This window comes from Salvelinus fontinalis, chromosome 19 (assembly GCF_029448725.1).
Source record: "Salvelinus fontinalis isolate EN_2023a chromosome 19, ASM2944872v1, whole genome shotgun sequence".
Taxonomy (NCBI): domain Eukaryota; kingdom Metazoa; phylum Chordata; class Actinopteri; order Salmoniformes; family Salmonidae; genus Salvelinus; species Salvelinus fontinalis.
This window is the reverse complement of record NC_074683.1, coordinates 18117275-18144902: the sequence shown is the minus strand read 5'-3', so window position 1 is coordinate 18144902 and position 27628 is coordinate 18117275. Positions and strand designations below refer to the sequence as shown.

Genomic DNA, 27628 nt, shown 5'->3' with positions numbered 1-27628 from the left:
AATAATCAAATTCCGTTGCCTTTGACAGGTAGGCCCAAATACAGTTAACAAAACACAAGTGTGCGCTTGTTTACAGGCGCTGGTCATTGAATTTAATATTTGGGCACCGGTGCACAGCCTACTTTTGCGTTTTTATCAACATAGCATAAGCTACAGTAAATAACTTTACATGCATACACCTACGATAGTATTATAGCTTTATCGCTGTGCACAAACAAGCATACGACATCAGATCTGTTGTTGACATACAGTATATTGAATGCGCCTGTCAATGCAGATCGTTGCATGGCTACGCATCATCCTCGCGTTCGCTGTCTGTGGCGCTGATTATCTTGCTCCTCATATCTGCGATCGATAGCAATTAAAAACCCGCCATCAGTGGTCTGCCTACCTTAGTAAAGACCTCCTTCTTCTCTTCTTTCTGCTTTGAGTTAACGGAGACGGCGTCCTGTCCTCTCGGAATATCTCGGAGTTGTATTTCGACGACACTTTCCTCCCTGCCTCCGGTCATTTGGTCCTTTTCAGACCTCATCTTTCTCCCTATCCTGTGGAAGTCATTTTCTCCTCGCGAGAGTTCCAAGCTGAAGAGTTCTGCTAGAGCTGGTGCTGCTGTTTTTATGCGGTGCGCTATCTTCTCGTTAATCACAAACCATTCACGCAAATTATTTACGTATGTATTGCGTTAAAAAAAGGCCTATTGGAAAACACCTTGTTCATATAATAAGGACGACCTGTCCCAAAAGGAACAAAATGATTGGGTGCAATTAATTCGGCTACAATAGTTGATCATTAAACAGTCTACAGGTCTGAGCTGTGAATAGGCGTATATTATGTTGATAGGCTGGTCGGTGGTGTGCTGATTAGTGAGAGAGTAGTGTATCAAGCATTATAAAACCGCCACAACAGAAGTTAAAGGCCCAGTGCAGTCAAAAACGTGATTACCTGTGTTTTATGTATATTTCCAAACTATGAGGATGAAATTGTGAAATTGATGATAAGTCCATTTTAGTGTACGAGCTATTTGAAAAGACCACCTGAAATTTCAGCCTGTTTTCATAGACTAGACCTAACATAGTAAATGTAAATCTGGGACACACAAATTAGTATGATATGTAACGATACCAAATGTAACATAAAACCGGTTACTTAAGGCAAACAGAAAGTAGGGTCGTTGGTCTGGGTGAGTGTATAACACAAACGTCTAGCAACCCAAATGTTGCGTGGTCAAATCTCACCACGGAACACTTTCAGCTAATTAGCAACTACTTAGCACGTTAGCTCACCCTACCCCTAACCTTAAACTCTAACCTAGCTAACATTAGCCACCTAGTTAACGTTAGCATTATCCACCTAGCTAACATCAGACACAACAAATTGTAATTCGTAACATATCATACGAATTGTAAGGTATCATATGACATGGATGGATATAAACAAATTAATAATTACATTATGAAACATATCATACTAAGTTTACCTGAGTCCAGGTTGGGGATGGAGTTTTGACCTCCCAGTAGTTTACGGTCTGGCCTCACCAGGCAGTAAATTAGTTAATAGACCAATAAGAGAGTTCCAAACCTATTTGCCAATAACAGATCGTTTTCAGGTTTCCCTCTCCCAGGCAGTCCTAGCAAAATGATTGCTTGATACATTGCTCTTGCTAAGAAGCTATTTGTTTCTTTTAGAACATTTTGATAGTTTTTAATTACAGTAAGGGACTTAATTTTTACCCAGAAATTATTTGATATTGAAGTAAAAACAGCTACATTGGGCCTTTAATAAAGTGTTTTAAGAAATGCTGTGTCCTTTCCCGAGACATTCCTGGCAATGAAGGATAACTTCAGTGACATTCATAAGGGAAATCAACATTCTCAAAGTTCTTCAGAAACTACTTTTCTTAAAGAATTGGACCTCAGTGCACCAGCCATGCACTTAATTTTGCTTGCAGAGTTCTATAGTATAGACACAAATCTGTCTCCGCAGATTGTCCGTCACCTCTAGCCGCATGTGGGAGTCTCATCCCCGTCAGAGTCGCTGTCTCTCTCGCTGCAGCTTGGCTTGAGGATGGAGTGTGGCAGGCAGAGAGGGCTGGCGGTGGTTGCAGTGGTGAAAGTGCTCCACGCGTCCGGGCTAGAAGGCTGGCTTATAGATCGCCCATAGATGTCACGGTACGGAACTGCATATAGAGGAGATTAACAGTAATCACCATAGCAAAGTGACCACTCACAGGTGTCTGCACTGGCAATTAATTTACATGCATATGTGTCCTAGCCTTTTAACTGGATTTTATTTGAGCTACTAATACCGTAACACATCAGCCTAAGCACTATATATTTTAAGCCACCAATAAATTACAATTAACAATGCTGCAATACAAAATAGTGTGCATTATGCCCTTACAATGCTCTTTAAGTACTTTGAGATACCATGAGAAGCATCAACATGTGACTGGTGGCTACTTATAGTATATTGCCCCCCCCGTTACAAATACTCTATTTCCCCAAACCTTCAGATAAAGTCATTGAGTGACAATCCTCTCTCACCACTGAGGAAGGTCTGTTTGCCGCTGCTGGTCTGCACACAGAGCTGAGGCGAGGGTCTCTCTGGGGTAGACACGGAACTCTTGAGACTGGGGACAAAGGTGGAGCAGGTGTCCAAGTCCCGACACACCCTCTCCTGGGTGTAGGTGATGGAGGACTTAGACGGCGTGCAGCCCATCACTACCCCGGCTTGCTGCTGCTATACTCCATGAGGTAAAGAGCACTCACTGCATGTGTTCTGCTGAGAGACTGAGGAGAGAGGGTGAAAGAGAGAGAGAGAGGCTAGTAGAGTGGAGTGGGTGAGTGTTATGTGTCTGTGTGTGAGAGGGAATAGAGAGAGGGATACGTGGAGTAGTTGAGTGAGGACTCTGGTGGTTGTCAGGGGCGCAGCTAAAATCCTTGCTTTAGTCGTCAGGAAGACGATCGAGGGGAGTAGTAGCCAGCCCTCATTTGAAGCAGCACAAGGAGAAATATCATACATTAAACATCACCCCTCCCTTCCATCTGACCTTTAAAGTGTGTGTGTGTGTGTGTGTGTGTTTGACGTTTTGCCTTGGTACTCCAAAAAGACTGACACAGACACCCAAAACATGCTTTTCTCGATTACATGGCTGTGTGAGTAGGCTTGAGCACTATATCCTGACAGCTCTTGAGATGTAAAACAAACACACTGAGCATTACTTTCGTAGATGGTGAGGACACACAAGATGTGGAGGAAGTGGTTAAGTAGGGACCAAATAAGGGCATGGTGCGCTTATCACTGACAATCATTGGGCTTGGCTGCTTGAAATGAAGTGGGCAGTCATTTTTTTCCCATTGTTTAATCGACCAAGATCATTACTTGGAACAGGAACCATTGATTTCGTTTCTATTCGATTCCATTATGCATTTGTCTCTGTCCGAGCTTCTGTTGTTTGTGCGTCTCTGCGGAACTCCCATCAACCATTATTTATGAAGTTCAAGGGGGCTGTGCATAATGTGTAGTGCGTTGACTTCCAATGAGATTGAGTTTCTACCATCAAATTGATGTAGCCATGTAGGTGTTGCGTAATTACACAATATTGATAACGCAAATAGGTTGACACACTGTACTGTATAATTACCGTATCAATAACACTAGGGGAAGATTACAATTCTGGGGTCTGTTGACAAACCTCACCTCTCAATGCTTTGTATTTTCATGACTGACATACCTGAGTGTTATTACAGAAGTATTTTTGTTTCTGAATTTAACAGTGAAGGGACAATTGATAACATGAGATCATCTCCCCGTCAACGCTCTCGATTACTACTACCAAGAGACAAAGCTTGCCAGGATTACAATGAACACAGAAATAAATATAAAAAGATAAAATGTATGGTTTATTGTAAGAATTACCAATAATATTTTCATCAAATAGTTCTGGCATTCAGACAGTTTTCTTTATTCAAGGTAAAAATCCACAGGTAAGCGTCCCACATGTTCCTGCTAGGAGGCAGGGATACGGGACACAGAGTCAGTTAGAGCTCAAAAGGTGTTGCTTGACTGAACGGAATGAATGCAGCAGCATCTGAGGACAAATGTCTCTGCTTTCCCCACTTCTTCAAACTACCCACCTGAGCCCCTATTCCAAACCAAAATCACTCACCCCACATCCCTGGGCCCTTGTCAACTTCCCCTTGGGAATCTGAAAATAGTGGATTACTGGGAGCAATTTTAATTCAGGCGCAACATTTTTATTTTGCTATACGGTAGAAAACCAATTGGAATAGAGCTCAAACTCATGCTAAAAGCTCTGCCTTACATTCTATTATGCTATATCCAGGTTGTTTCCCACCGCTTAAGCTACACCAATCCAATCATTTCAAATCGGGGACTCTTCCAAAGAGGGGAAGTCGACAAGAAACCTAAAGATAAGTGCCAAAGGACTGGTTTGGAATTGGTCCCACAACTGGTCACGACGACAATCATGTCATCTGTGACATTACGTGCTGGTGTCCGACATCGACGTCTCAAGCATCATGTCGCTCTCGTACATGTCACATTCCAGGGGCAGCGAGCGCCGTAGGGGCGTGTCCAACGAGGCCTTGTCCTGATTGGACGGCAACGCCTCTAGGACCACGATGCCGCTCTCCTCCAGAAGGGGCGTGGCTCGAGCGTCACTGGGTTCTGTTGACATGTTCAGCATCTTCATCAACACCGGCGTGCTCAGCGTCCCACGGACCTTGTCCTTTATGTCCGTCCCTGAAAGACACATTACCATTAATATGCTGAATTGTACCATCAGTGTTCAAGTCTTCGCTACCTCATTCTTATAGTCGGTCGGTGAAGAACTCCCTGCTCCCTCAGTCATCAGCTGTGGCATCGCATCGGTGAAACTCTGCGCACACACACAATGCTCTCAATCCTTCAGTTTCCAGCGCAGCTACAATCCAGCACCTGTCGAACATTATCCAGTGTTCTTTCCCTATATTTTGAAGTCGTGTGCATTTATGAAAACATGAGTATTTCTTCTATATGTCGTAATATCTGACCGTATTATGGCGATTTGTATATAGATCACCAGTTATCCCAAGTTAAAACTCCCTGCAACCTTCCATCATGTGCTAGCTTGCCTTGATCATTTAGAATTGTTAGCCATATTCTAGCTACACTGTATGATCAAAAGTATGTAGACAACTGCCTGTCGAACATCTCAATCCAAAATCATGTGTATTAGTGTGGAGTTGGTCCCCCCTTTGCTGCTATAACAGCCTCCACTTTTCTGGGAAGGCTTTTCCACTAGATGTTGGAATATTGCTGCGGGGACTTGCCTCCATTCAGCCACAAGAGCATTAGTGAGGTTTTGGGTGATTAGACCTGGCTCGCAGTGGCGTTCCAATTCATCCCAAATGTGTTCAATGGGGTTGAGGTCAGGGCTCTGTTCAGGCCAGTCAAGTATTTCCACACCGATCTCGACAACACATTTCTGTATGGACCTCGCCTTGTGCACGGGGGCATTGTCATGCTGAAACAGGAAAGTGCCTTCCCCAAACTGTTGCCAAAAAGTTGGAAGCACAGAATAGTATATAATGTCATTGTATGCGGTAGCGTTAAGATTTCCCGGCACTGGAAATCAGGGGCCTAGCCCGAACCATGAAAAACCTCCACAAATCATTATTCCTCCCCTACAAAACATTAGTTGGCACTATGCATTGGGGCATCCACCAAACTCAGATTCGTCCATTGGACTGCTAGATGGTGAAGCATGATTTATCACACCCGACAACGCGTTGCCACTGCTCCAGAGTTCAATGGCGGCGCACTTTACGCTACTCCAGCCGATGCTTTGAATTGCGCATGGTGATCTTAGGCTTGTGTGCGGTTGCTCAGCCATGCAAACCCATTTCATAAAGCTCCCAACGAACAGTTATTGTGCTGACATTGCTTCCAGAGGCAGTTTGGAACTCAGTAGTGAGTATTGCAACCGAGGAGACACTTATAAATATTTTACACACCATGCGCTCGGTGGTCATGTTCTGTGAGCTTGTGTGGCCTACCACGTCGCGGCTGAGCCGTTGTTGCTCCTAGACAATTCCACATCACAATAACAGCACTTAGTTGACCGGGGCAGCCCTAGCAAGGCAGAAATTTGACAAACTGAGTTGGCATCCTATGACGGTAACGCATTGAAAGTCACTGAGCTCCATCCTACTGACAATGTTTGTCTATGGAGATAGCATGGCTGTGTGCTTGATTTTATACACCTGTCAGCAACGGGTGTGGCTGAAATAGCCAAATCCAAAATTTGAAGGAGTGTCCATACTTTTATATATATAGTGTAAATGTTACAAAGTTGTATTCCTCTAGCTCTGCGTTTTCCAGCACCTTCATGGATGTCTGCCATACAGAGCTGTTACTAATGACTGTATAAACTCAGCAAAAAAGAAATGTCCCTTTTTCTGGACCCCGTCTTTCAAAGATAATTAGTACAAATCCAAATAACTTCACAGATCTTCATTGTAAAGGGTTTAAACACTCTTTCCCATGCGTGTTCAATGAACCATAAACAATTAATGAACATGCACCTGTGGAACGGTCGTTAAGACATTACCAGCTTAGAAGTCACAGTTATGAAAACATTGGACACTAACGAGGCCTTTCTACTGACTCGGAAAAACACCAAAAGAAAAATGCCCAGGGTCCGTGCTCATCTGCGTGAGCATGCCTTAGGCATGCTGCAAGGAGGCATGAGGACTGTAGATGTGGCCAGGGCAATAAATTGCAATGTCCGTACTGTGAGATGCCTAAGACAGTGCTACAGGGAGACAGGATGGACATCTGATCGTCCTCGCAGTGGCAGACCACGTGTAACACCTGCACAGGATCGGTACAGCCGAACATCACACCTGCGGGACAGGTACAGGATGGCGACATCAACTGCCCGAGTTACACCAGGAATGCACAATCCCTCCATCAGTGCTCAGACTGTGCGCAATAGGCTGAGAGAGGCTGGACTGAGGGCTTGTAGGCCTGTTGTAAGGCAGGTCCTCACCGGCAACAACGTCACCTATGGGCACAAATCCACCATCACTGGACCAGACAAGACTGGCTAAAAGTGCTCTTCACTGGCGAGTCGAGGGGTGATGGTCGGATTCGCGTTTATCGTCGAAGGAATGAGCGTTACGCCGAGGCCTGTACTCTGGAGCGGGATCGATTTGGAGGGTCCATCATGGTCTGGGGCAGTGTGTCACAGCATCATCGGACTGAGCTTGTTGTCATTGCAGGCAATCTCAATGCTGTGCGTTACAGGGAAGACATCCTCCTCCCTTATGTGGTGCCCTTCCTGCAGGCTCATCCTGACATGACTCTCCAGCATGACAATGCCACCAGCCATATTGCTCGTTCTGTGCGTGACTTCCTGCAAGACAGGAATGTCAGTGTTCTGCCATGGCCAGCGAAGAGCCCGGATCTCAATCCCATTGCGCACGTCTGGGACCTGTTGGATCGGAGGGTGGGGGCTAGGGCCATTCCCCCTAGAAATGTCCGGGAACTTGCCATGTGTCATGCCTTGGTGGAAGAGTGGGATAACATTCACAGCAAGAACTGGCAAGTCTGGTGCAGTCCACGAGGAGATGCACTGCAGTACTTAATGCAGCTGGTGGCCACACCAGATACTGACTGTTACTTTTGATTTTGACCCCCCCTTTGTTCAGGGACACATTATTCCATGTCTGTGGAACTTGTTCAGTTTGTCTCAGTTGTTGAATCTTGTTATGTTCATACAAATATTTACACGTTAAGTTTGCTGAAAATAAACGCAGTTGACAGTGAGAGGACGTTTCTTTTTCTGAGTTTATAATAACCATGATATCAAAGTAAACTTGGAGTCACGTGATGATATGGTGCATTCCTCCCACTTACAACTCAGGAAAGCATGCAGTTTATTTGGCTACAGATTCAATTAGTTATGATGAACTTCACAGGGTGGCGAAAGTGCACGGTGAGGATCTTGATGCTCCTTTCCAATAAATATCGAGGGTCTTCTTCTGGTGACATTATGATCGATGCTCGGCTGCCGTTTGGCAAAAATAATCTCTCTTTTGTTCATAATAATCTCATCATTTAGGCTATACCCGCACTGTATCTGCGAGCTGTTGGCTAGATCCCACGTGCCAATACGCTATATAACGCAAAATTTTTTGTGAAAAAAATGTGATGAAACCCATTAACTACATGGGTATTTCACCACAAAAGTAATTTCATGTGCACTACATCAGGCACAGCCTTTTATGAAAACATCTATGGTTTGAAAAATGCATGTAGATTTTACAATATTCACACGAAAATCTGTTCACCAATTGGATATTAAAACAGCTATAGTGTGGAAATATCACATTTTTAGCTGCACTGCCCCTTTAACACATGTAATTCACCAGCAAGGCACACGCCGGCAACTAGACTAGGAAAAAGCAAAACAGAAAACAAAAAATCATTAGTTGCCTTGTATCAAGTCTGATGTTCATTGTTAAAAATATAACAAATAATATATATATTTTTTTTGTATATGTGTTCTAACATGGGTTGCAAAGTAGTTTTACCCATGTAGGAAGTTTGACCTATGTAGGCATCCGTGTCTCCAATGTACATCTCAATGCAGTGGCCGAGCATTGTCACAGAAAACGTGTCATCTCTTTTAAGACCGAGTGCCTGTCAGGAAGAAGCAGAACTCAATTGTAGTAATGACATACAAAAAATGTATAGCAATATTTATTCAACTAATCACATGGTCATGTCAATGGATCCATGTCAATGGATTTAGCATTTCAATAAAGGGACAAAAAAACACTCAAAAACTGAATAACCAGTACCGTGTGAAAGTAGTCGATGGCGCTCTCGAAGTCTCCCATGAGGCTGTGCACATATCCAATGACCGAGTAGGTTGAGGCGTGCTGAGGGATGAGAACCAGGGCCTGGCGGTGGTACTCCAACGCCTGGTCATACTTCCTATTGGAGGACAGAACAAAACAACCAATCAGACAGTTCTCCCAGAGCCAATCTAGAGCTCTGCCTGGTCTGGGTGTGTTCCACGGGATGTTGGTGGCACCTTAATTGTGGAGGATGGGCTCCTGGTAATGGCTGGAGCAGAATAGGTGGAACCATGTGTTTTGATAGCGTTCCAGACATTATTATGAGCCGTTCCTCCCCTCAGCAGCCCCCTGTGGTGTGTTCAAAGATCAAAAAACTTCCTCCCTCAGACCTGTGTCCAAATAGTAGTTGTTTTCAAATTCACCACATCAGAAAACACCCCATCATGTTTTGTACAAATCAAATACTGAACCATGTGTATGTCATTCGCAGGGGTTTGACTTAAACGGATTAAATCAATTGGTCAGTACACACAGCAGTTCGGGTTAAGAAGCCTATATTAAAATAAAAACAAAACCTTAACTGCGAGGTGCAGATTACCAAAGATTGCCCTTTACATAAAAAGTACCCAAACCTTTTCAAAACCTCCACTTGTACCGCAAAGCCTCTCTCTAGATCTGCTGAGTGGCTCCTACGCATTATTCATGAACAGATCTGTGCATGAATACTCAATTAGAGACCTACTTGTACAGAAGGACTGAGGAGAGCAAGTGCGTCTCTCTGAAAATAGTCACAGAGAGAGGTCCTATCATCACATCAGGCTCTCCACCTGAAATATCACTCAGGTTAATTTTGGATCCCTGTCCTTTAATGTGGTACCTGGAAGACAATAGATAAATGCCTGCCTACTCATCCCATAAGTGTGATGAGAACAAGGAAATTACAACGATGGCATCATAGGAGAGATGGAGAGATGCCAGTCAGAACTTCCATTCTGTTCAGTTCCATCATCTCAAAATGTGTATGTCACAAAGCCAGCTATAAATATTAAAGGATTAGCTAAAGCTAGCTAGCTTCAGTTAGCTCCACATTTCAGCTCAGGCTTGATCCATATCACAAAGGTGGGTATCTACACATGGATAACACCCAGGAAGATTCGTACTCACTTCAGTTTTCGACAAACGTGACCCAGGTTGTTTAGGAGAGGCTCCCACTTGTCCACGGTCACCTGATAAATACAAAAAAAGCTTAAAATCATTGGAAAAAAAGGAATGATTGCATTGAACATAACTCTTACAACTCAACGATACAGGCTGCCAGTTCTTAACCCTCATACTATCGACTGGTAACCCAACGGTGGTTTATTCAATTCTTAAAATTGACCAAGTTATTAACAAATCTAAATAATGTTTCTGTATCAATATGGACTTTTTAAATATTCAAGACCTTTAGGGTCATTTTGTCCCATGTTCCCCCCCATTTTTTTATTTAAAAAAAATAATAATAATAGAAATCGGTCTATAGTAATGTCACAGATATTATTTGAATCTAGGTTTCTCCGGAGACATATTAACAAGATATCACCCCATAGCACAAATCTTAAAACACATCTTTATTTGAATCCAGGATTCTCTGGAGACCAAATAAGTTATCCATACCACCAGAGGGTGAAAGGGGACCTGTATACGGGATTTTGACTAGATAGACAGAACACCTGCAGAGATGATGCACCTTATGTAGCCTAATGTTTAGTGTTGGAATAGTAACCGAAAGGTTGCAAGATGGAATCCCCGAGCTGACAAGGTAAAAATCTGTCATTCTGCCCCTGAACAAGGCAGTTAACCCACTGTTCCTAGGCAGTCATTGAAAATAAGAATTTGTTCTTAACTGACGTGCCTAGTTAAATAAATATATTTTTTTAATTAATAAATGTACGCCTATGGTTATAAGTATAACCATGAACAAAATTTAATTTTACCTTGAATTTAAGTGTCAGTACTAAGAATACTTGGTAGACCTAATCCAGAAACCAGCTACCCTCTATATGAACACAGTCCTCTAGTCACAATTTTTTATTTTTTTAAAGCTATTTTACAGGAAATTTTATAAATACCAGAAGTCCTATAATATCCTCCAATATTCTATGTGTGAGACTTGTTAATGTATTTGGGTTACTGTACATTTGGTATGAAGTGACAGGAGTTTGGCATGCTTTTTGAAGCATCCTACAGTAGGCTATACCATTCCCAATGTTTAACTAGGAGAAATGCCAACGCTGCCCGTAGGGTAGTGTTACCCTCTATATGCCATTTTTGTAAACAGACATTTTTTAAAACATGTTTTATTTTAACCTTTATTTAACTAGGCAAGTCAGTTAAGAACAAATTCTTATTTACAATGACGGCCTACCACGGCCAAACCCTCCCCTAACCCAGACGACGCTGGGCAAATTGTGCGCCGCCCTATGGGACTCCCAATCATGGCCGCTTGTGGTACAGCCCAGGATCGAACCAGGGCCTGTACATTTACATTTACATTTAAGTCATTTAGCAGACGCTCTTATCCAGAGCGACTTACAAATTGGTGCATTCACCTTATGACATCCAGTGGAACAGCCACTTTACAATAGTGCATCTAAATCTTTTAAGGGGGGGGGGGGCAGAAGGATTGCTTTATCCTAGGTATTCCTTGAAGAGGTGGGGTTTCAGGTGTCTCCGGAAGGTGGTGATTGACTCCGCTGTCCTGGCGTCGTGAGGGAGTTTGTTCCACCATTGGGGTGCCAGAGCAGCGAACAGTTTTGACTGGGCTGAGCGGGAACTGTACTTCCTCAGTGGTAGGGAGGCGAGCAGGCCAGAGGTGGATGAACGCAGTGCCCTTGTTTGGGTGTAGGGCCTGATCAGAGCCTGAAGGTACTGAGGTGCCGTTCCCCTCACAGCTCCGTAGGCAAGCACCATGGTCTTGTAGCGGATGCGAGCTTCAACTGGAAGCCAGTGGAGAGAGCGGAGGAGCGGGGTGACGTGAGAGAACTTGGGAAGGTTGAACACCAGACGGGCTGCGGCGTTCTGGATGAGTTGTAGGGGTTTGATGGCACAGGCAGGGAGCCCAGCCAACAGCGAGTTGCAGTAATCCAGACGGGAGATGACAAGTGCCTGGATTAGGACCTGCGCCGCTTCCTGTGTGAGGCAGGGTCGTACTCTGCGGATGTTGTAGAGCATGAACCTACAGGAACGGGCCACCGCCTTGATGTTAGTTGAGAACGACAGGGTGTTGTCCAGGATCACGCCAAGGTTCTTAGCGCTCTGGGAGGAGGACACAATGGAGTGAGTGATGCCACAATAGTGATGCCTCTAGCACTGAGAAGCAGTCCCTTAGAGCGCTGCGCCACTTGGGAGCCACAAAATAAAATATCTATGCTAATAAAGGTCTTGTACTTGCCAACCTTCCTTACCTATTAGAATTGACCCCTAACCTTTGCTCTCATCTCTCCTGTCCAAGTGCCATCTCCCTCTGTTGTACATAGTAAGGCCGTACTCCAGCCCTAACAACTCTAAACTGGCCGAGCGCTTCTTCAGCCAGGCCTTGAGCATCGCACCAGAAGACCCGTTTGTCATGCACGAGGTGGCCTTCCAGAACGGAGAGTGAGTAACACGCATAATATTATTTTTGCATGTTCTCTATGCACACTCACGGGGCCCTGCACACCGACACTCCAACACAAACAATCACTATCATTTGCTCACACACAAATATACTGACTACACACACGCATACCCACTCACATTCAATCAGCATATACCTGCTACTCTGTTTATCATATATCCTGATGCCTCGTCACCTTATGCTTATACATATCTACCACTATCACTCCAATATCCCTGCACATTGTAAATATGGTACCGGAACTGACTGACCATGTGTGTGTGTGTGTGTGTGTGTGTGTGTGTGTGTGTGTGTGGTATGCTTGCTCTCGTGTTAATTTTATTTCTAGTGTTTTTAGTATTACATTGTTATTGGGCATTTCACCATACTTGTACATGGGACATTACAACTTAAAATGGGGAAAATGTATATTTTTGTTTTACAGAATATGCAAATTAACTGTAATTGTGCTAAAAGTCTTTTGGTAATTTTGATTCTCCAGAAAACTTAATTCTGATTAAAACAGTATAAGACATGTAGTAATGTTAACATTTTGCTATGATTGTTGCTCCCCCCCCCCCCCCCCCCAAAATAGTTTCTTCTTGGGGTCAAAGTGAACCCAGTTGGTAATCCATGCATGGAAAATGTTGGTCGTACGATTAAGAGGTCCCAAAACTTAAAGATTAGAGCATGATACATGGCACTCGATTGAAATGACCAGCTACCTCGTTCCCAATGGCTTTGATCTTGTTCATGGCATCCAGGAACAACTTCTCGGCTGTTTTCCAGCTGAAAAGGGAAGAATCGAAGACATTTCAGCAAAATCCAAACATGAATAAATAAACAAGTACCTTTCACGCATCGTCATGTCAGCCTGAACAGTACTGTGCTAGCTCAGATTGTCTTTTCAAATGGTCCTTTCCGGCACAGTTCCAGCAACTATGGTGGACACATTGCCAGGTACAGCTGTTGGATAATCTTTTCCGGACTAAATAAGTCAGGTAGGATCACCACTTTACTTTTTTTTTTTTTTTCTTTTTTTTTTCTGGGGGGGGGGGGGGGGGGGGTCACCACTTTACTTTAATAATGTGAAATGTCAGAATGATTTATTTCAGCTTTTATTTCTTTCATCACATTCCCAGTGGATCAGCAGTTTACATAGACTCAATTAGTATTTGGTAGCATTGCCTTTACATTGTTTAACTTGGGTCAAACATTTTAAGTAGCCTTCCACAAGCTTCCCACAATAAGTTGGGTGAATTTTGGCCCATTCCTCCAGACAGAGCTGGTGTAGCTGAGTCAGGTTTGTAGGCCTCCTTGCTCGCACACACTTTTTCAGTTCTGCACACACATTTTCTAGGTCTTGGCTTTGTGATGGCCACTCCAATACCTTGATTTTGTCGTCCTTAAGCCATTTTGCCACAACTTTGGAAGTATGCTTGGGGTCATTGTCCATTTGGAAGACCCATTTGCGACCAAGCTTTAACTTCCTGACTGATGTCTTGAGATGTTGCTTGAAAATATCCACATCCTTTTCCTACCTCATGATGCCATCTATTTTGTGAAGTGCACCAGTCCCTCCTGCAGCAAAGCACCCCATAACATGATGCTTCCACCCCCATGCTTCACAGTTGGGATGGTGTTCTTCAGCTTGCAAGCCTCCCCCTTTTTCCTCCAAACATAACAATGGTCATTGTGGCCAAACAGTTCCATTTTTGTTTCATCAGACCAGAGGACATTTCTCCAAAAAGTACGATCTTTGTCCCCATGTGCAGTTGCAAACCGTAGTCTGGCTTTTCTGCTGGTTTTGGAGCAGTAGCTTTTTCCTTGCTGAGCGGCCTTTCAGGTTGTCAGTATAGGGCTTGTTTTTCTGTGGATATAGATACAAAAGTATCTGCTTCCTCCAGCATCTTCACAAGGTCCTTTGCTGTTGTTCTGTGATTGATTTGCACTTTTCGCACAAAAGTACATTCATCTCTAGGAGATAGCACGCGTCTCCTTCCTGAGCAGTATGATGGCTGCGTGGTCCCATGGTGTTTATACATGCGTACTATTGTTTGTACAGATGAACGTGGTACCTTCAGGCGTTTGGAAATTTCTCCCAAGGACAAACCAGACTTGTGGAGATCAACAATTTTTTCTATGAGGTCTTGGCTAATCTCTTTTTCGATTTTCCCATGATGTCAAGCAAAGAGGCAGTGAGTTTGAAGGTAGGCATTGAAATACATTGACTCAAATGATGTCAATTAGCCTAACAGAAGCTTCTAAAGCCATGACATTTTCTGTAATTTTCCAAGCTGTTTAAAGGCACAATCAACTTAGTGTTTGTAAACTTCTGACCCACTGGAATTGTGATACATTGAATTATAAGTGAAATAATCTGCCTGTAAACAATTGTTGGATAAATTACTTGTGTCATGCAAAGTAGATGACCTAACCGACTTGCCAAAACTATAGTTTGTTAACAAGACATTTGTGGAGTGGTTGAAAAACAAGTTTTAATGACTCCAACCTAAGTGTATGTAAACTTCCGACTTCAACTGTATGATAAACAGAGTAGCAGCAGCGTATATGCTGAGCGGATGTGAGTGGATGTGTGTGTGTAGAGTCAGTATAAATGTATGTGCATATTATGAGTGTGAGCAAATGGAGTGATTGTTTGTGTTGGAGTGTCGGTGTGCAGGGCCCCGTGAGTGTGCATAGAGACCATGCAAAAATAATAGTATGCGTGTTACTCACTCTCCGTTCTGGAAGGCCACCACGGCCACCTCGTGCATGACAAAGGGGTCTTCTGGTGCGATGCTCAAGGCCTGGCTGAAGAAGCGCTCGGCCAGTTTAGAGTTGTTAGTAAGGCCGTACTCCAGCCCTATGTACAACAGAGGGAGATGGCACCTGGACAGGAGAGATGAGAGCAAAGGTTAGGGGTCAACTCTAATGGGCAAGGAAGGTTGGCAAGTACAAGATCTATGCTAATAAAGGTATTTTATTTTGTGGCTCCCAAGTGGCGCAGCGCTCTAAGGCACTGCATCTCAGTGCTAGAGGCATCATTACAGACCCTGGTTCGATCCCGGGCTGTACCACAAGCGGCCATGATTGGGAGTCCCATAGGGCGGCGCACAATTTGCCCAGCGTCGTCTGGGTTAGGGGAGGGTTTGGCCGTGGTAAGCTGTCATTGTAAATATGAATTTGTTCTTAACGGACTTGCCTGGTTAAACATTTGTATTATTTGCAACAGTTTATGACACTGCACATTTCTCACTGTTTTCAATGACCAAGGCAGCCCTGTGTTTAGCCATTTTAGCAAGATGCCTTTGAGCACACATCCTGTTCTGTGGATGTATCCGGGTGTCCATGTGCGCGTGTGGAAGGGGAGTCTGGGTTCAATAACAGTACATACCCCTTCATCAGTTGAGCAGCGGTGAAGTAAGCAGCCATGGCCTGGTCGTGTTCACTCTCCACCGCAAACGAGTGACCGTAGGCGATCCATGCCGGGCCGTACGTCCGCTCCAGAGTTGTTGCCTTGCTGCGGGAGACAGAATTAGGACGTTAGTGTAAATAAGAGATATTCTACTCAGTCGCGGAAAGAATGCAGAGTAAATATTATTATGAATATGTAAGTAATACAGTACCAGTCAAAAGTTGACACCTACTTCATGCCAGGGTTTTTCTTATTTTCTACATTGCAGAATAAGAGTGACGACATTAGAACTATGGAATCATGTAGTAACCAAACAAGTAACCACCCTTTGCCTTGATGACAGCGTCGCACACTTGGCATTCTCTCAACCAGCTTAATAAGGTAGTGACCTGGAATGTATTTCAAATAACAGGTGTGCCTTGTTAAAAGTTAATTTGTGGAATTTCTTCCCTTAATAAGTTTGTGCCCATCAGTTGTGTTGTGACAAGGTAGGGGTGGTATACAGAAGATAGTCCTATTTGGTACAAGATGAAGTCCATATGATGGCAAGAACAGCTCAAATAAGCAAAGAGAAATGACAGTCCATCATTACTTTACGACATGGTCAGTCAATACGGAATGTTTCAAGAACTGTCGCAAAAACCAAGCTCTATGATGGAACTGGCTCTCATGAGGACCTACACAGGAAAGAAGACCCAGAGTTACCTCTGCTGCAGTTAAGTTCATGAGACATTCTGTATTAGAGTTACCAGCCTCAGAAATTGCAGCCCAAATAAATGTTTCACAGAGTTCAAGTAACAAACAGCATCAACTGTTCTGAGGAGACTGCATGAAATCAGGCCTCCATGGTCAAATTGTTGCAAAGAATCCCCTACTAAAGGACACCAATAAGAGGAAGAGACTTGCTTGGGCCAAGAAACACGAGCAATGGACATTAGACCAGTGGAAATCTGACCTTTGGTCTGATGAGTCCAAATTTGAGATTTTTGGTTGCAACAGCCGTGTCTTTGTGGGACACAGAGTAGGTGAACAGATGATCCCTGCATGTGAGGTTCCCACTGTGAAGCATGGAGGAGGAGATGTAAAGGTGCTTTGCTGGTGACACTGTCTGTGATTTATTTAGAATTCAAAGCACACTTAACCAGCATACGCCATCCCATCTGGTTTGCGCTCAGTGGGACTATCATTTATTTATCAACAGGACAATGACCCAACACACCTCCAGGCTGTGTAAGGGCTATTTGACCAAGAAGGAGAGTGATGGAGTGCTACATCAGATGACCAGGCCTCCACAATCACCTGACCTCAACCCAATTGAGATGGTTAGGGATGAGTAGGACCGCAGTGTGAAGGAAAAGCAAATAACAAGTTCTCAGCATTTGTGGGAACTCCGTCAAGACTGTTGGAAAAGCATTCCAGGTGAAGCTGGTTGAGAGAATGCCAAGTGTGCGCAAAGCTGTCATCCAGGCAAAGGGTGGCTACTTTGAAGAATCTGTTTAACACTGTTTTGGTTACTGCATGATTCCATGTGTTATTTCATATTTGAATGTCTTCACTATTATTCTCTAATGTAGAAAATAGTAAAAATAAAGAAAAACCCTTGAATGAGTAGGTTTGTCCAAACTTTAGTCTGGTACTGTACATAGTACTTTGCAATGTGTAGATTTGATTCAGCAGCAAGTGAATCAATAAAAATATTTGGAATATCAACATCAGACTGCTGAATATTGAATAGACCTGGCAATAAGAACATGGTACCTGAGATATCTACGAGCGTGTTCATTCTTGTGACCGACCATAAGATAGTAGCATCCCACAGCAAACCAAGAGACCTGAATGAAAACAACGCTTACCATTTGGTTAGTGGTCAAATATTCAATGCATAATTGTATTTAATTTTTTTAACATACTGTTTCAATCAGAGCTTGGACATGTGCAATGTCAAGATGCAATTATAGAGGGGTATCACAGGAGGTTGTTGGCACCTTAATTGGGGAGGAGGGAGGATGGAAATAGCTGGTAGCAGGATGAGTGGAACGGTCTTAAACACGTGGTTTCCCCTCAGCAGCCTCCTGTGGCGGGTATACTCATAGCAGAGGAAAGTAATGGTATACAAAGCAGGGGTTATACTTACTGGGTTGTTGGGATACAAGTCCACGAGCTTGTGTGAAAGGTAGAACAGTTCTGTCGGGGAATAAAGAGCAGAGGATCATGGTACATGTTTTTTCTCACCAAACAATTTAGATGTACATTTATCTTTCACGAGTATGTTTGAATAAACACACTTAAAAAAAGGAGAGCATCAACCGTATTACCATTTGCTTTGCTGAGCTCCACCAGTGTTCCTATATGAACAGGTAAACAGTTGGCATGGAAAGGGTCTTTCACCATCACCCTTGAAGAAACAAAACATAAGTAAGCAACTTATACCCTTTCCACAGAACTGAGCTGAGAGAATAATATTCCAACAGACATGCACTGAGTGTACCAACCATTAACAACTCCTGTTCTTTCCATGACAGACTGACCAGGTGAAAGCCACGATCCCTTATTTAGGTCACTTGTTAAATCCACTTCAAATCAGTGTAGATGAAGGGGAGGAGACAAGTTAAAGAAGGAATTGGAAGCCTTGAGAAAATTGAGACGTGGATTGTGTGCGTGTGCCATTCGGAGGGTGAACGGGCAAGACAAAAGATTGAAGTGCCTTTGAACGGGGTAGTGTAGTAGGTGCCAGGTGCACCGTTTTGAGTCAAGAACTGCCACGCTGCTGGGTTTTTCACACTAAACAGTGTCCCGTGTGTATCAAGAATGGTGTAACACCCAAAGGACATCCAACCAAATTTGACAACTGTGGGAAGCAATGGAGTCAACATGGGCCAGCATCACTGCGGAACACTTTCGACACCTTGTTAGAGTCCATGTCCCAACGAATTGAGGCTGTTGAGGGCAAGTGTATATCATAAGATCTTATGAACAAAAAAAAGGTTTGGCCGATTTAACACCTGCAGACTCGTCTGAAAGTAACCCATACCAACGAACTGAAGTAGTTTTGTGCCAACAAAAATGTGTTAAATGTGTGTCCCCCAAAAAATGTCATATCTCCTAAACATAAGACAGACATTTCAAAACCGTAAGATTTGTTGGGGGGGGTGGTACTTGGTTAGTTTTGCAGATTAACACCAGCAGACTGCCAATAAATCTCAGAGGAGCCAGTCTATTTATTTCTAGTTAGAAGGTTAAGGTGGGCCAGCGATTACTTACATGGATGTGAGTTTGTAGCACATTTTGAAGTCGCAGTTGTAATAATGCCTCTCTGCGATGGAGACCACCACATCCAAGTTGTCCTGGAGACCGTTGACCATCTCTGGGACCACCATATCACTAGGTTTGTTATACTGAGAGAAGGAAAAAGGAATGTATGGAGGGACAAAAAGGGTTGGAACATTTTAGGGTTCTGCTGTCATGGTTACTGGTTGACTGATAGGGCAGCTGTAGATGACCAATACTAAAATAGGAGTAATTGTAATATGGTTCATTCTGAACTATAGGGCAAAATCCAAAGTGATATGCGAATGACCTACTGTGCCGGTTGTGAGATTTTTCCCGCCGGTTATTGTCATGCAAAACAGTGTTCGTCTCACGGTAAATTACTGTTAACAGAAGCGAGTTTAGCCTCTAGGCCTCCACGCATACCAATGCGTGGCTGATGCGTACCTTTGGAGTATCTACAATTTTTTTAAAGTCTGATTTATCATTTTAATATACACCATCACAATAAATCCATTATTTATTTTAGTCAGGTCTAAAGAAACATGATACGAAGAAAATGTATTTCAGAAGAACAGAATACGAGTTTGCCTACTGTATGTTATCTGGCTATGCTCCTTGCCATAGTTATTTGGCAACTTCCGTTGTGAATGATAAGAATGTCTTAGAAAATCAAAACATGGGCTGCATGATGCGACTATAGGCTATTGATGAATTAACAAATGGCAAAAAAAATGCTTGCCCCAGGCTACACAGCAGTTCTATCAAGTGATCATATTTTCACTCATCAGACTACACTTAATTTAATCTGGTCTTCACTAATATGGCAAATTAGAACATCCCATTATTAAATGGGCAGGATAAAAAACACAAAGTAATCTGTATGCAACTGAATAGTGAACGGAGGCGTGCGCTTTCCCGCCAGTCCGTTTTTCAATGATGGCGCTACTTCGGTTTTATAGCGGTACATGTGCACAATACGAGCAGCTGAGAAGTAAAATATGAACACACTTATTCCACTCCACGCCTCAACCACTGTTTGAGGAGCATGTGTTCGCTGCGCGACAGGTGATATTCCGCCCAAACTGTATGCCAGGGGCTCTCCAACCCAGTTCCTGCAGCTAGCCAGTGATTCATTTGGAAAGTGAAATCTGTTCCGGAACGTCGACGGTAAAAATTTCTTCACAACAAAACATTTAAACTGTTGACAACCCCTCTGCGCACTCCATAAAGGAATAAAGGAGCGCAAGGAGAGATGGAAACGCATGGTGGAGATATATTCTGTATAGCTAAAAAGGTCATCTGTCACCCAATTATAAAAAATAAATAAAAATGTATTCCTTTTACTAGGCTATTCAAAATCAAATACAAATTCAGTATAATTATAGGCTAACTCTGAGCCGAACCTGCAAAATCAATGAACCAACAGCATCGCCAAGGGCTATACATTCTCCCAGACTCATGGACATAAATTTGAGCATAACAGTCAATATTAAAATGAAATGATAATAATCCACAATCAAATGCGATTACTCGAATGTGTTTAATTGGAGTATAGGCTAGACCAATTATGTACCAAAATCTGTTTGATTATGATTTTTTTTGGCATGTGTTAATATGTGGTAGGTTATGTATTGTATAACGGCTTAATCATAATTTTAATTCAGGTTTATTTTCTGGCTTGGCCTCATAACCCTATGCATAAGCGCTAATATGTGTATGGGTGTTTTGAATCAAATCACCTTAGAATGCATTTTCAATTTGTGTGTTTGGCTTTGAAACAACATCCACAACAACCATGTTTTCCACTCAGTTTCAACCTGCTGTTGAACTTCTTTCTTCAAATTGATCATCACAGTTAAGTGAGTTTTAAAAGCAAGATTCTGTTTTGATAAGTGTTTGATGTGATATCCGATTGCTTTTGCATTGATGTCAGAGTGGTTAGAGGGAGAATCGGGGCCTGATGTTAATTAGCAAGTTCGGTACTACCAAAGCTTGTCCGGAGAGCATTAGAGGAGATTACTGTGACTCAATGGTCACGTGGAATTGTACTGCGGTCATGACTCATGACTGCTAGTGATGAGTCATGCAACAGCCCTATGATGACCTGGGTATTCAAGTACAGAAACAACATTGTGATCAACATTGACTGTGTAAAAAAGGAAAAGTAACATAGGAATCTGAACAGAACTGATGTCCTGACATGGAGGATAACAGTGGACGTACCTTCTTCAATTTATTCTCAAACAGGAAGTGAAGTAATTCGTCTTCCTCCTCAGTGCACTGTTGGCTCAGAGGAAGTGAGTCCAGGAAGTCCTTTTCTAATACACACAAAAACAACCAGTCTTCAAATGGGGGGCTTGGGTAAAAAATACAGTGCATTTGGAAAGTATTCAGACCCCTTGACATTTTGTTACGTTACAGTCTTATTCAAAAATTGACAAATCTGTTTTTTCCCCTCAATCTACACACAACACCCAATAATGACTTTGTACTTTGTTAAAGCTTTGTTAAAAGTGATTACAGCCTCGAGTCTTCTTGTGTAGGACGCTAGAAGCTTGGCACACCTGTACTTGGGGAGTTTCTCCCATTCTTCTCTACAGATTTTGGGGCAGCAGGTAGCCTAGTGGTTGGCCCAGTAAGCGTTGGACTAGTAACTGAAAGGTTGCTAGACCGAATCCACGAGCTGACAAGGTAAAAATCTGTCATTCTGCCCCTGAACTAGGCAGTTAACCCGCTGTTCCTAGGCAGTCATTGTAAATAAGAATTTGTTCTTAACTGACTTGCCTAGTTAAATAAAGGTTAAATAAAATAAGATGCACAAGCTCTGTCAGGTTGGATGAGGAGCGTTGATCCACAGCTAGATTCAGGTCTCTCCAGAGATGTTAGATCAGGTTCAAGTACAGGCTCTGACTGGGCCATTCAAGGACATTCAGAGACTTGTCTCAAAGCCACTCCTGCATTGTATTGGCTGTGTGCTTAGGGTCGTTGTCCTGTTGAAAGGTGAACCATCGCCCCATACTGAGGTCCTGAGTAGGTGTTCATCAAAGATCTCTGTACTTTACTCCGTTCATCTTTCCCGCAATCCTGACTAGTCTCCCAGTCCATCGCTGAAAAACATCCCCACAGCATAATGCTGCCACCGCCAAGCTTCACCGTAGGATGGTGCCAGGTTTCCTCCAGACATGACACTTGGCATTCAGGGTAAAGAGTTCAATCTTGGTTTCATCACACCAGAGAATGTTCTTTCTCATGGTCCGAGAGCCCTTGCAATAAAACGCAAATTAATTACTTAAAAATCATACAACGTGATTTTCTGGATTTTTGTTTTAGATTCCATCTCTCATAGTTGAAGTGTACCTATGATAAAAACTTACAGACCTCTACATGCTTTGTAAGTAGGAAAACCTGCAAAATCGGCAATGTATCAAATACTTGTTCTCCCCACTGTATATAGGTTAGTTGGCTAACTATAGCTACTGAAACAGATGTTGTTTTCCTATGTTTTTGTGGAAGAACACTGTTTGCATCCATGAGCTAGCTAGCTTTTTTTAATGACCAGCACTGTAGGTGCGCGAGACAACTTTACCAGGATCATAGCATACGTATCGATGAATCATTGTGAAATATGAAATAGGAGTCACTAAACATTGATTACACTACGTTAAAAGAATTATGAACGCGTTAAATTATTATGTGACGTGCAGTCATATTCAGGTCCTGAATGTTCAACAAGCTTATTTGACACGTCAAATAGTATATTATTGGACACGCAAAGAGCCAAACAGTGTTCCATAGCAAAGACCAAAACTGCGTTCCATAGTAATCCTGGTTGAGAATGAAATGACTCAATGAAACAGCACAGCAAGTAAGTGAAAGAAATAGATTTTGATTATGTTCTACTGGTAATGGGGACATGCGTAAATGCCAGCAAAATAACTTTTTGATCAGTGTGCTGTGTGTGTAACCTTTATTTAACCAGGCAAGTCAGGTAAGAACAAATTCTTATTTACAATGAGGGCCTACCCTGGGCCAATTGTGCGCCGTCCTATGGGACTCCCAATCACGGCCGGCTGCATCCATGTGTGTGTGTAAACGATTTAACTTTACTAGAATGATTAAAAGTTTGAAAAAATGTTAAATATTGGTTATCGGTATCGTTTATTTTTTGGCAAGGAAAATATCAGATATCGGCCAAAAATGTCATATGTGCATCACTATATTTCATCTATTTTTATTTTATACTTTTGCTAAAATTTATAAAAAACAGTTTTTGGTGTATTGTGTGTAGATTGATGAGGGGGGAAAAAACAATTTAATCAATTTTAGAATAAGGCTGTAAAGTAACAAAATGTGGAAAAAGTCGATGGGTCTGGATACTTTCCGAATGCACTGTACACACTGATCTGCCTACATAGCATACATGGTACAACTACATTTACCCTACAGAAACATCAGTAAGTACAGTATATCGTTATTGAAAACAACGGTACAAAATAATCTATATTACTCCTGCTACACACGTGCAAAACCCATAAGTTTCACCTTCCTGAGCGGTCAGCATGTGATGGGACGTTAGAAGGTCGAAGGCTTCAAAGCAGTACACGTCCAGTTTCAAGGCCTCTTTGTAGCTGGACGTGGCCAGAGGCCGGTTGTCCATAGCATCATAGATCTTCCCCCGCAACAGACAAATAGAACTGTCGATCTGAGAGGGGGGGTGAGTGGGAAATGAGGAAGAGAGAGGGAGCTAAAGAAAGACACGAGACCACAGGGGTCAGGACCACTGAAGCAGCATCAGTGGGGGAAGCCTCCAGGGGCCGCTGACATAAAGACCCACACATACATTTTGTATGAATGTGGCTACTGGGTGAACGACAGACCCCTTTCATAATATGATGATTACTACAAAAATGAAAATGTATAGCTTTCAAAAAGGAACAATTCATGAAAATGCAGCCAAGGGGTCTTTGAATACTGTGTTGCCAAATCAGTCACCCACAATACCGTATGCAAATACTATAGTTAACCTGCAACCACAACACCATAAATGTGAAGGAACTGGGGATTTTTTTTTTTATTATTATTATTATTATTTTTAAATCACACTAAGAGGCTTGAACACAAACCTGGCATTACAGGGCCACAAAAACAAATTGGTCCCTATTGTGTCAGAGCTGAGACTCACAGTGGCAGGGCTCATCTCCCAGTCCTTGGGCGACTGTTGTATCCCGTGGTCCTCTTTGACACTCCGGTCCAGCAGCTTCCTGCTGGCTGGCTCCTCCATGTCCAGGATGTCCAAGGCCTGCTGGAACTCTTTGGCAGCATACTGCACAACAAAAAAACAATAGGTTAGTGCTTCCAATGGGTCAGGTCAGTTAGGAGCATGTTGCTGGTAAACTCAGGTTTGTGGGTTTGAGTCCTGCGTAGGCCACATAATTAATATGCTGACAGGTCTGTAAGACCATTTGGATAGGAAGACGCTGCTAAATGACCACATTGGGGAATAACAGCACTAAAATACAATGCACTTATACTTACATACTAGAGTCAAGTACAAGTAAAACAGAGTGGAATGTAAACAAATAGTGAGAGAGAACATGTTCAAAAGAACACAGAAAGGTATAGCTAAAATACAAGAGGGGGAGTGTTGTGAACCTACAGCTTTTGTACCATTTAAAAAATAAGAAAGGGAATAAAAAGTGTCTAATTGACACGACATAGGCCATAAAGTCCTCGGGCCAGAGGGACACTTTGGGGAGGCAAAGTCTAATGAAGATTTTCATTAACGGTCATGTCTGGATTATATTTTGGTATGATAGCCACATTTCGCTACCTCCGATACATGGCCATCACTGTATTTATTTATTTATTTATTTATTTATATATATATATATAAATAAATAAAAGTGAACACATTTTCCAGAAGGCCCATGGACTAATAGGAGGATGGAGAGTTTGAACAGGTAGATTTCACCACAAGAAGTAACTTAATGGTAATACTCACGTGGCATCTAGCAGCGAGATATTGACACGCGCCGTACAACTGAAATGAAAGATACATATTGGGAAAATGAAAACCAAAGCACAAGCTGACAGAACTTTTCACCTCAACAATGGCACCAGCATTTGCCCATTCATAGACAGTAACACGTTAGCGTCTATTTACAAAAATCTGGCATATGAGGGAAATGCCGGCAGTCTAAACATTTAAGGGACAGTTCAAAAATGTTAAACTTCATAATCATAATCTCCTCCACCGCCCCAACATCAACAAGCACTACATGACCAAAAGGTATGTGGACACCAACTCATCCAACATCTCATTCCAAAATCATGGGCATTAATATGGATTTGGTCCCCCTTTGCTGCTATAACAGCCTCCACTCGTCTGAGAAGGCTTTCCACTAGATGTTGGAACATTCCTGCAGGGATTTGCTTCCATTCAGTCACGAGCATTAGTGAGGTCGGGCACTGCGTTTTCCTGGCATCTGCCGAGCCCAGAATCATCCATCGGACTGCCATATGGTGAAGCATGATCAGCACTCAAGAGAACGCGTTTCCACTGCTCCAGTGTCTAATGGCAGCGAACTTTACACCCCTCCGGCCGACACTTGGCATTGCGCATGGTGATCTTAGGCTTGTTGTGCGGCTGCTCAGCCATGGAAATATGGAAAGAAACTGATAATTGTGCACGACTTTAGTATTACTTACGAAAGCTGTTGTTAGACTAAAAGTTATTATTTTATTTTGCTCTTAATGTAGTACACTCCCGACCAGTCACATTGTAGCGCTTAAGTGGCGCGGCGGTCTAAAACACTGCATAGCTGTGCAAGCCGTGTTGCTACAGATGCTGGGCCAATACCTGTGCCAGCCTCGACAGGGAGACACATGAGATGTTGGTTTTTGGTTTCACTCCCTCTAAAAATATAAATAATTCTAAATAACAAACTGGCTTTATTTACAAATTAGTAACAAATGTCTCACCCCATTTTCAAGAATGCCACCCCCCTCGCTCATGTTAGGTTATTTGAAAACGAGATCTCCATAATAGCCTCTTTTTTTTGTCATTCAACAAAGCCATTAGTATTATTAATTTAGAATGATATATTTTTTTAAACTTGGATATTTACACAGATATATTATTAGCCCTGTTCTTAGCAGGACAATATATATTGGTCATGGCTCCCGAGTGGCGCACAATGGGATTGCCTTGCAGTTCTCCAGCTGACGAGTAACCTTTAACTAGGCAAGTGAGTTAAGAACAAAGTCTTATTTACAAGGACAGGCTACTCCTTTCTACCCGTCAGGGAATTGAACCCCCGCGTATGACAGGGATTCTTTAGCTAAATAGCCCAGTACTGTGTAGCCTACTCCCGACCGTCACATTGTACAGCGCCATATTTGCCATTCTATTCTAACGAAAACTATATCTATATATCTATATATCTATATATCTATATCTATATATCTATATATCTATATATCTATATATATCTATATATATCTATATATATCTATATATATCTATATATCTATTTTTTTTTAAATGAGTCCCATATACTATGTTCCTACAAAAAAAGGTTTTAAATTCTCTAGTACAGCCACTATTGAAGGATATCAAATGCTTCAAAGATGCCCTCTAGTGGTCAACTAGCACTAGCCAGCATTAATGGTACCAATGCTTGGCACTTAAATAACGTGCCATAGAATCTTTGAAGCATTTGATAGCCTTCAATAGTGGCTGTACTAGAGAATTTAAAACCTTTTTTTGTAGGAACATAGTATATGGGACTGATTATTATTTATTTTTTTAATTAAAGAAATGTTGCTTAATTAATTTGATTAACTTTATTGTGTTAACGGCAATATTTTTGGTCAAATTGCGTTCTTCCACACGTGCAGTGTGGAAGGAAATTTGCACACAAAAAAACATGGAGGTGTGTGAATGCGACACAGAACACGGAGACTGTACCTAAAAGAGGGGTTACTTCAGTCGCATGGACGTGGTTTGGGTATGAAAAGTCTGACACGGACTAGAAAATCGATCTCCGCAAAATATGCCGCAGGCCGGTCCCGTCAACAGGCTCAAACACCAATAACCTCTTACCACCTATGCAAGAATCATGTGAAAAAGTATGGAGTCTACGGATGAAACCCCAAAAAATACAGTTGAGTGCTCAAAACAAACCCGATTCAGACGTTGCAAGAGGCTTTTTTCCGCGGCACACCATATGGCAAATCACCACAAAGATAACAGCTGCCGTTACAACTTACATCTGCAAAGACATGTCCCCAATTTACACTGTCGAGAAACGGGGGTTATTAAGTGAGTTGGTGATAACACTCGACCCAATGTACCAAATATCTTTTATTTGTCGAGTAAAATTCAAAATGTAATAAGAAATAGGCCTTTACATGTGGTCATTTTATATAAAC

The 27628-nt window shown here is 42.5% G+C and overlaps 2 protein-coding genes across 8 annotated transcripts in view; both read right to left on the bottom strand.

The window, feature by feature from the left end:
* The window catches only part of upf3a (UPF3A regulator of nonsense mediated mRNA decay), a 46930-nt gene extending 43919 nt beyond the window's left edge, over window positions 1-3011 (bottom strand). For 2 of the 6 annotated variants that reach the window (XM_055870958.1, XM_055870959.1), the window contains exons 1-2: window positions 2544-2999; window positions 392-2176 (exon numbers count right to left, since the gene is read on the bottom strand). In XM_055870958.1, the coding sequence (XP_055726933.1) occupies window positions 392-532 (141 nt within the window). In that variant the 5' untranslated portion in view covers window positions 533-2176; window positions 2544-2999. Of the gene's footprint in view, window positions 1-391; window positions 2177-2543 lie in introns of all 6 variants that reach the window. The other 4 variants (XM_055870961.1, XM_055870963.1, XM_055870964.1 and 1 more) reach the window with 4 other exon arrangements.
* Window positions 3012-3881: 870 nt separating this feature from the next.
* Window positions 3882-27628, bottom strand: part of LOC129816452 (cell division cycle protein 16 homolog) — a 29363-nt gene continuing 5616 nt past the window's right edge. Inside the window, exons 4-18 of one of the 2 annotated variants that reach the window (XM_055870956.1) lie at window positions 25197-25235; window positions 24378-24518; window positions 23738-23897; window positions 21419-21513; window positions 19187-19320; window positions 18241-18320; window positions 18060-18109; window positions 17684-17757; window positions 15905-16030; window positions 15247-15399; window positions 13233-13296; window positions 10035-10096; window positions 8871-9006; window positions 8601-8709; window positions 3882-4764 (exon numbers count right to left, since the gene is read on the bottom strand). In XM_055870956.1, coding sequence (XP_055726931.1) covers window positions 4505-4764; window positions 8601-8709; window positions 8871-9006; window positions 10035-10096; window positions 13233-13296; window positions 15247-15399; window positions 15905-16030; window positions 17684-17757; window positions 18060-18109; window positions 18241-18320; window positions 19187-19320; window positions 21419-21513; window positions 23738-23897; window positions 24378-24518; window positions 25197-25235 — 1683 coding nt within the window. In that variant the 3' untranslated portion in view covers window positions 3882-4504. Of the gene's footprint in view, window positions 8462-8600; window positions 8710-8870; window positions 9007-10034; window positions 10097-13232; window positions 13297-15246; window positions 15400-15904; window positions 16031-17683; window positions 17758-18059; window positions 18110-18240; window positions 18321-19186; window positions 19321-21418; window positions 21514-23737; window positions 23898-24377; window positions 24519-25196; window positions 25236-27628 lie in introns of both variants that reach the window. The other variant, XM_055870957.1, reaches the window with a different exon arrangement.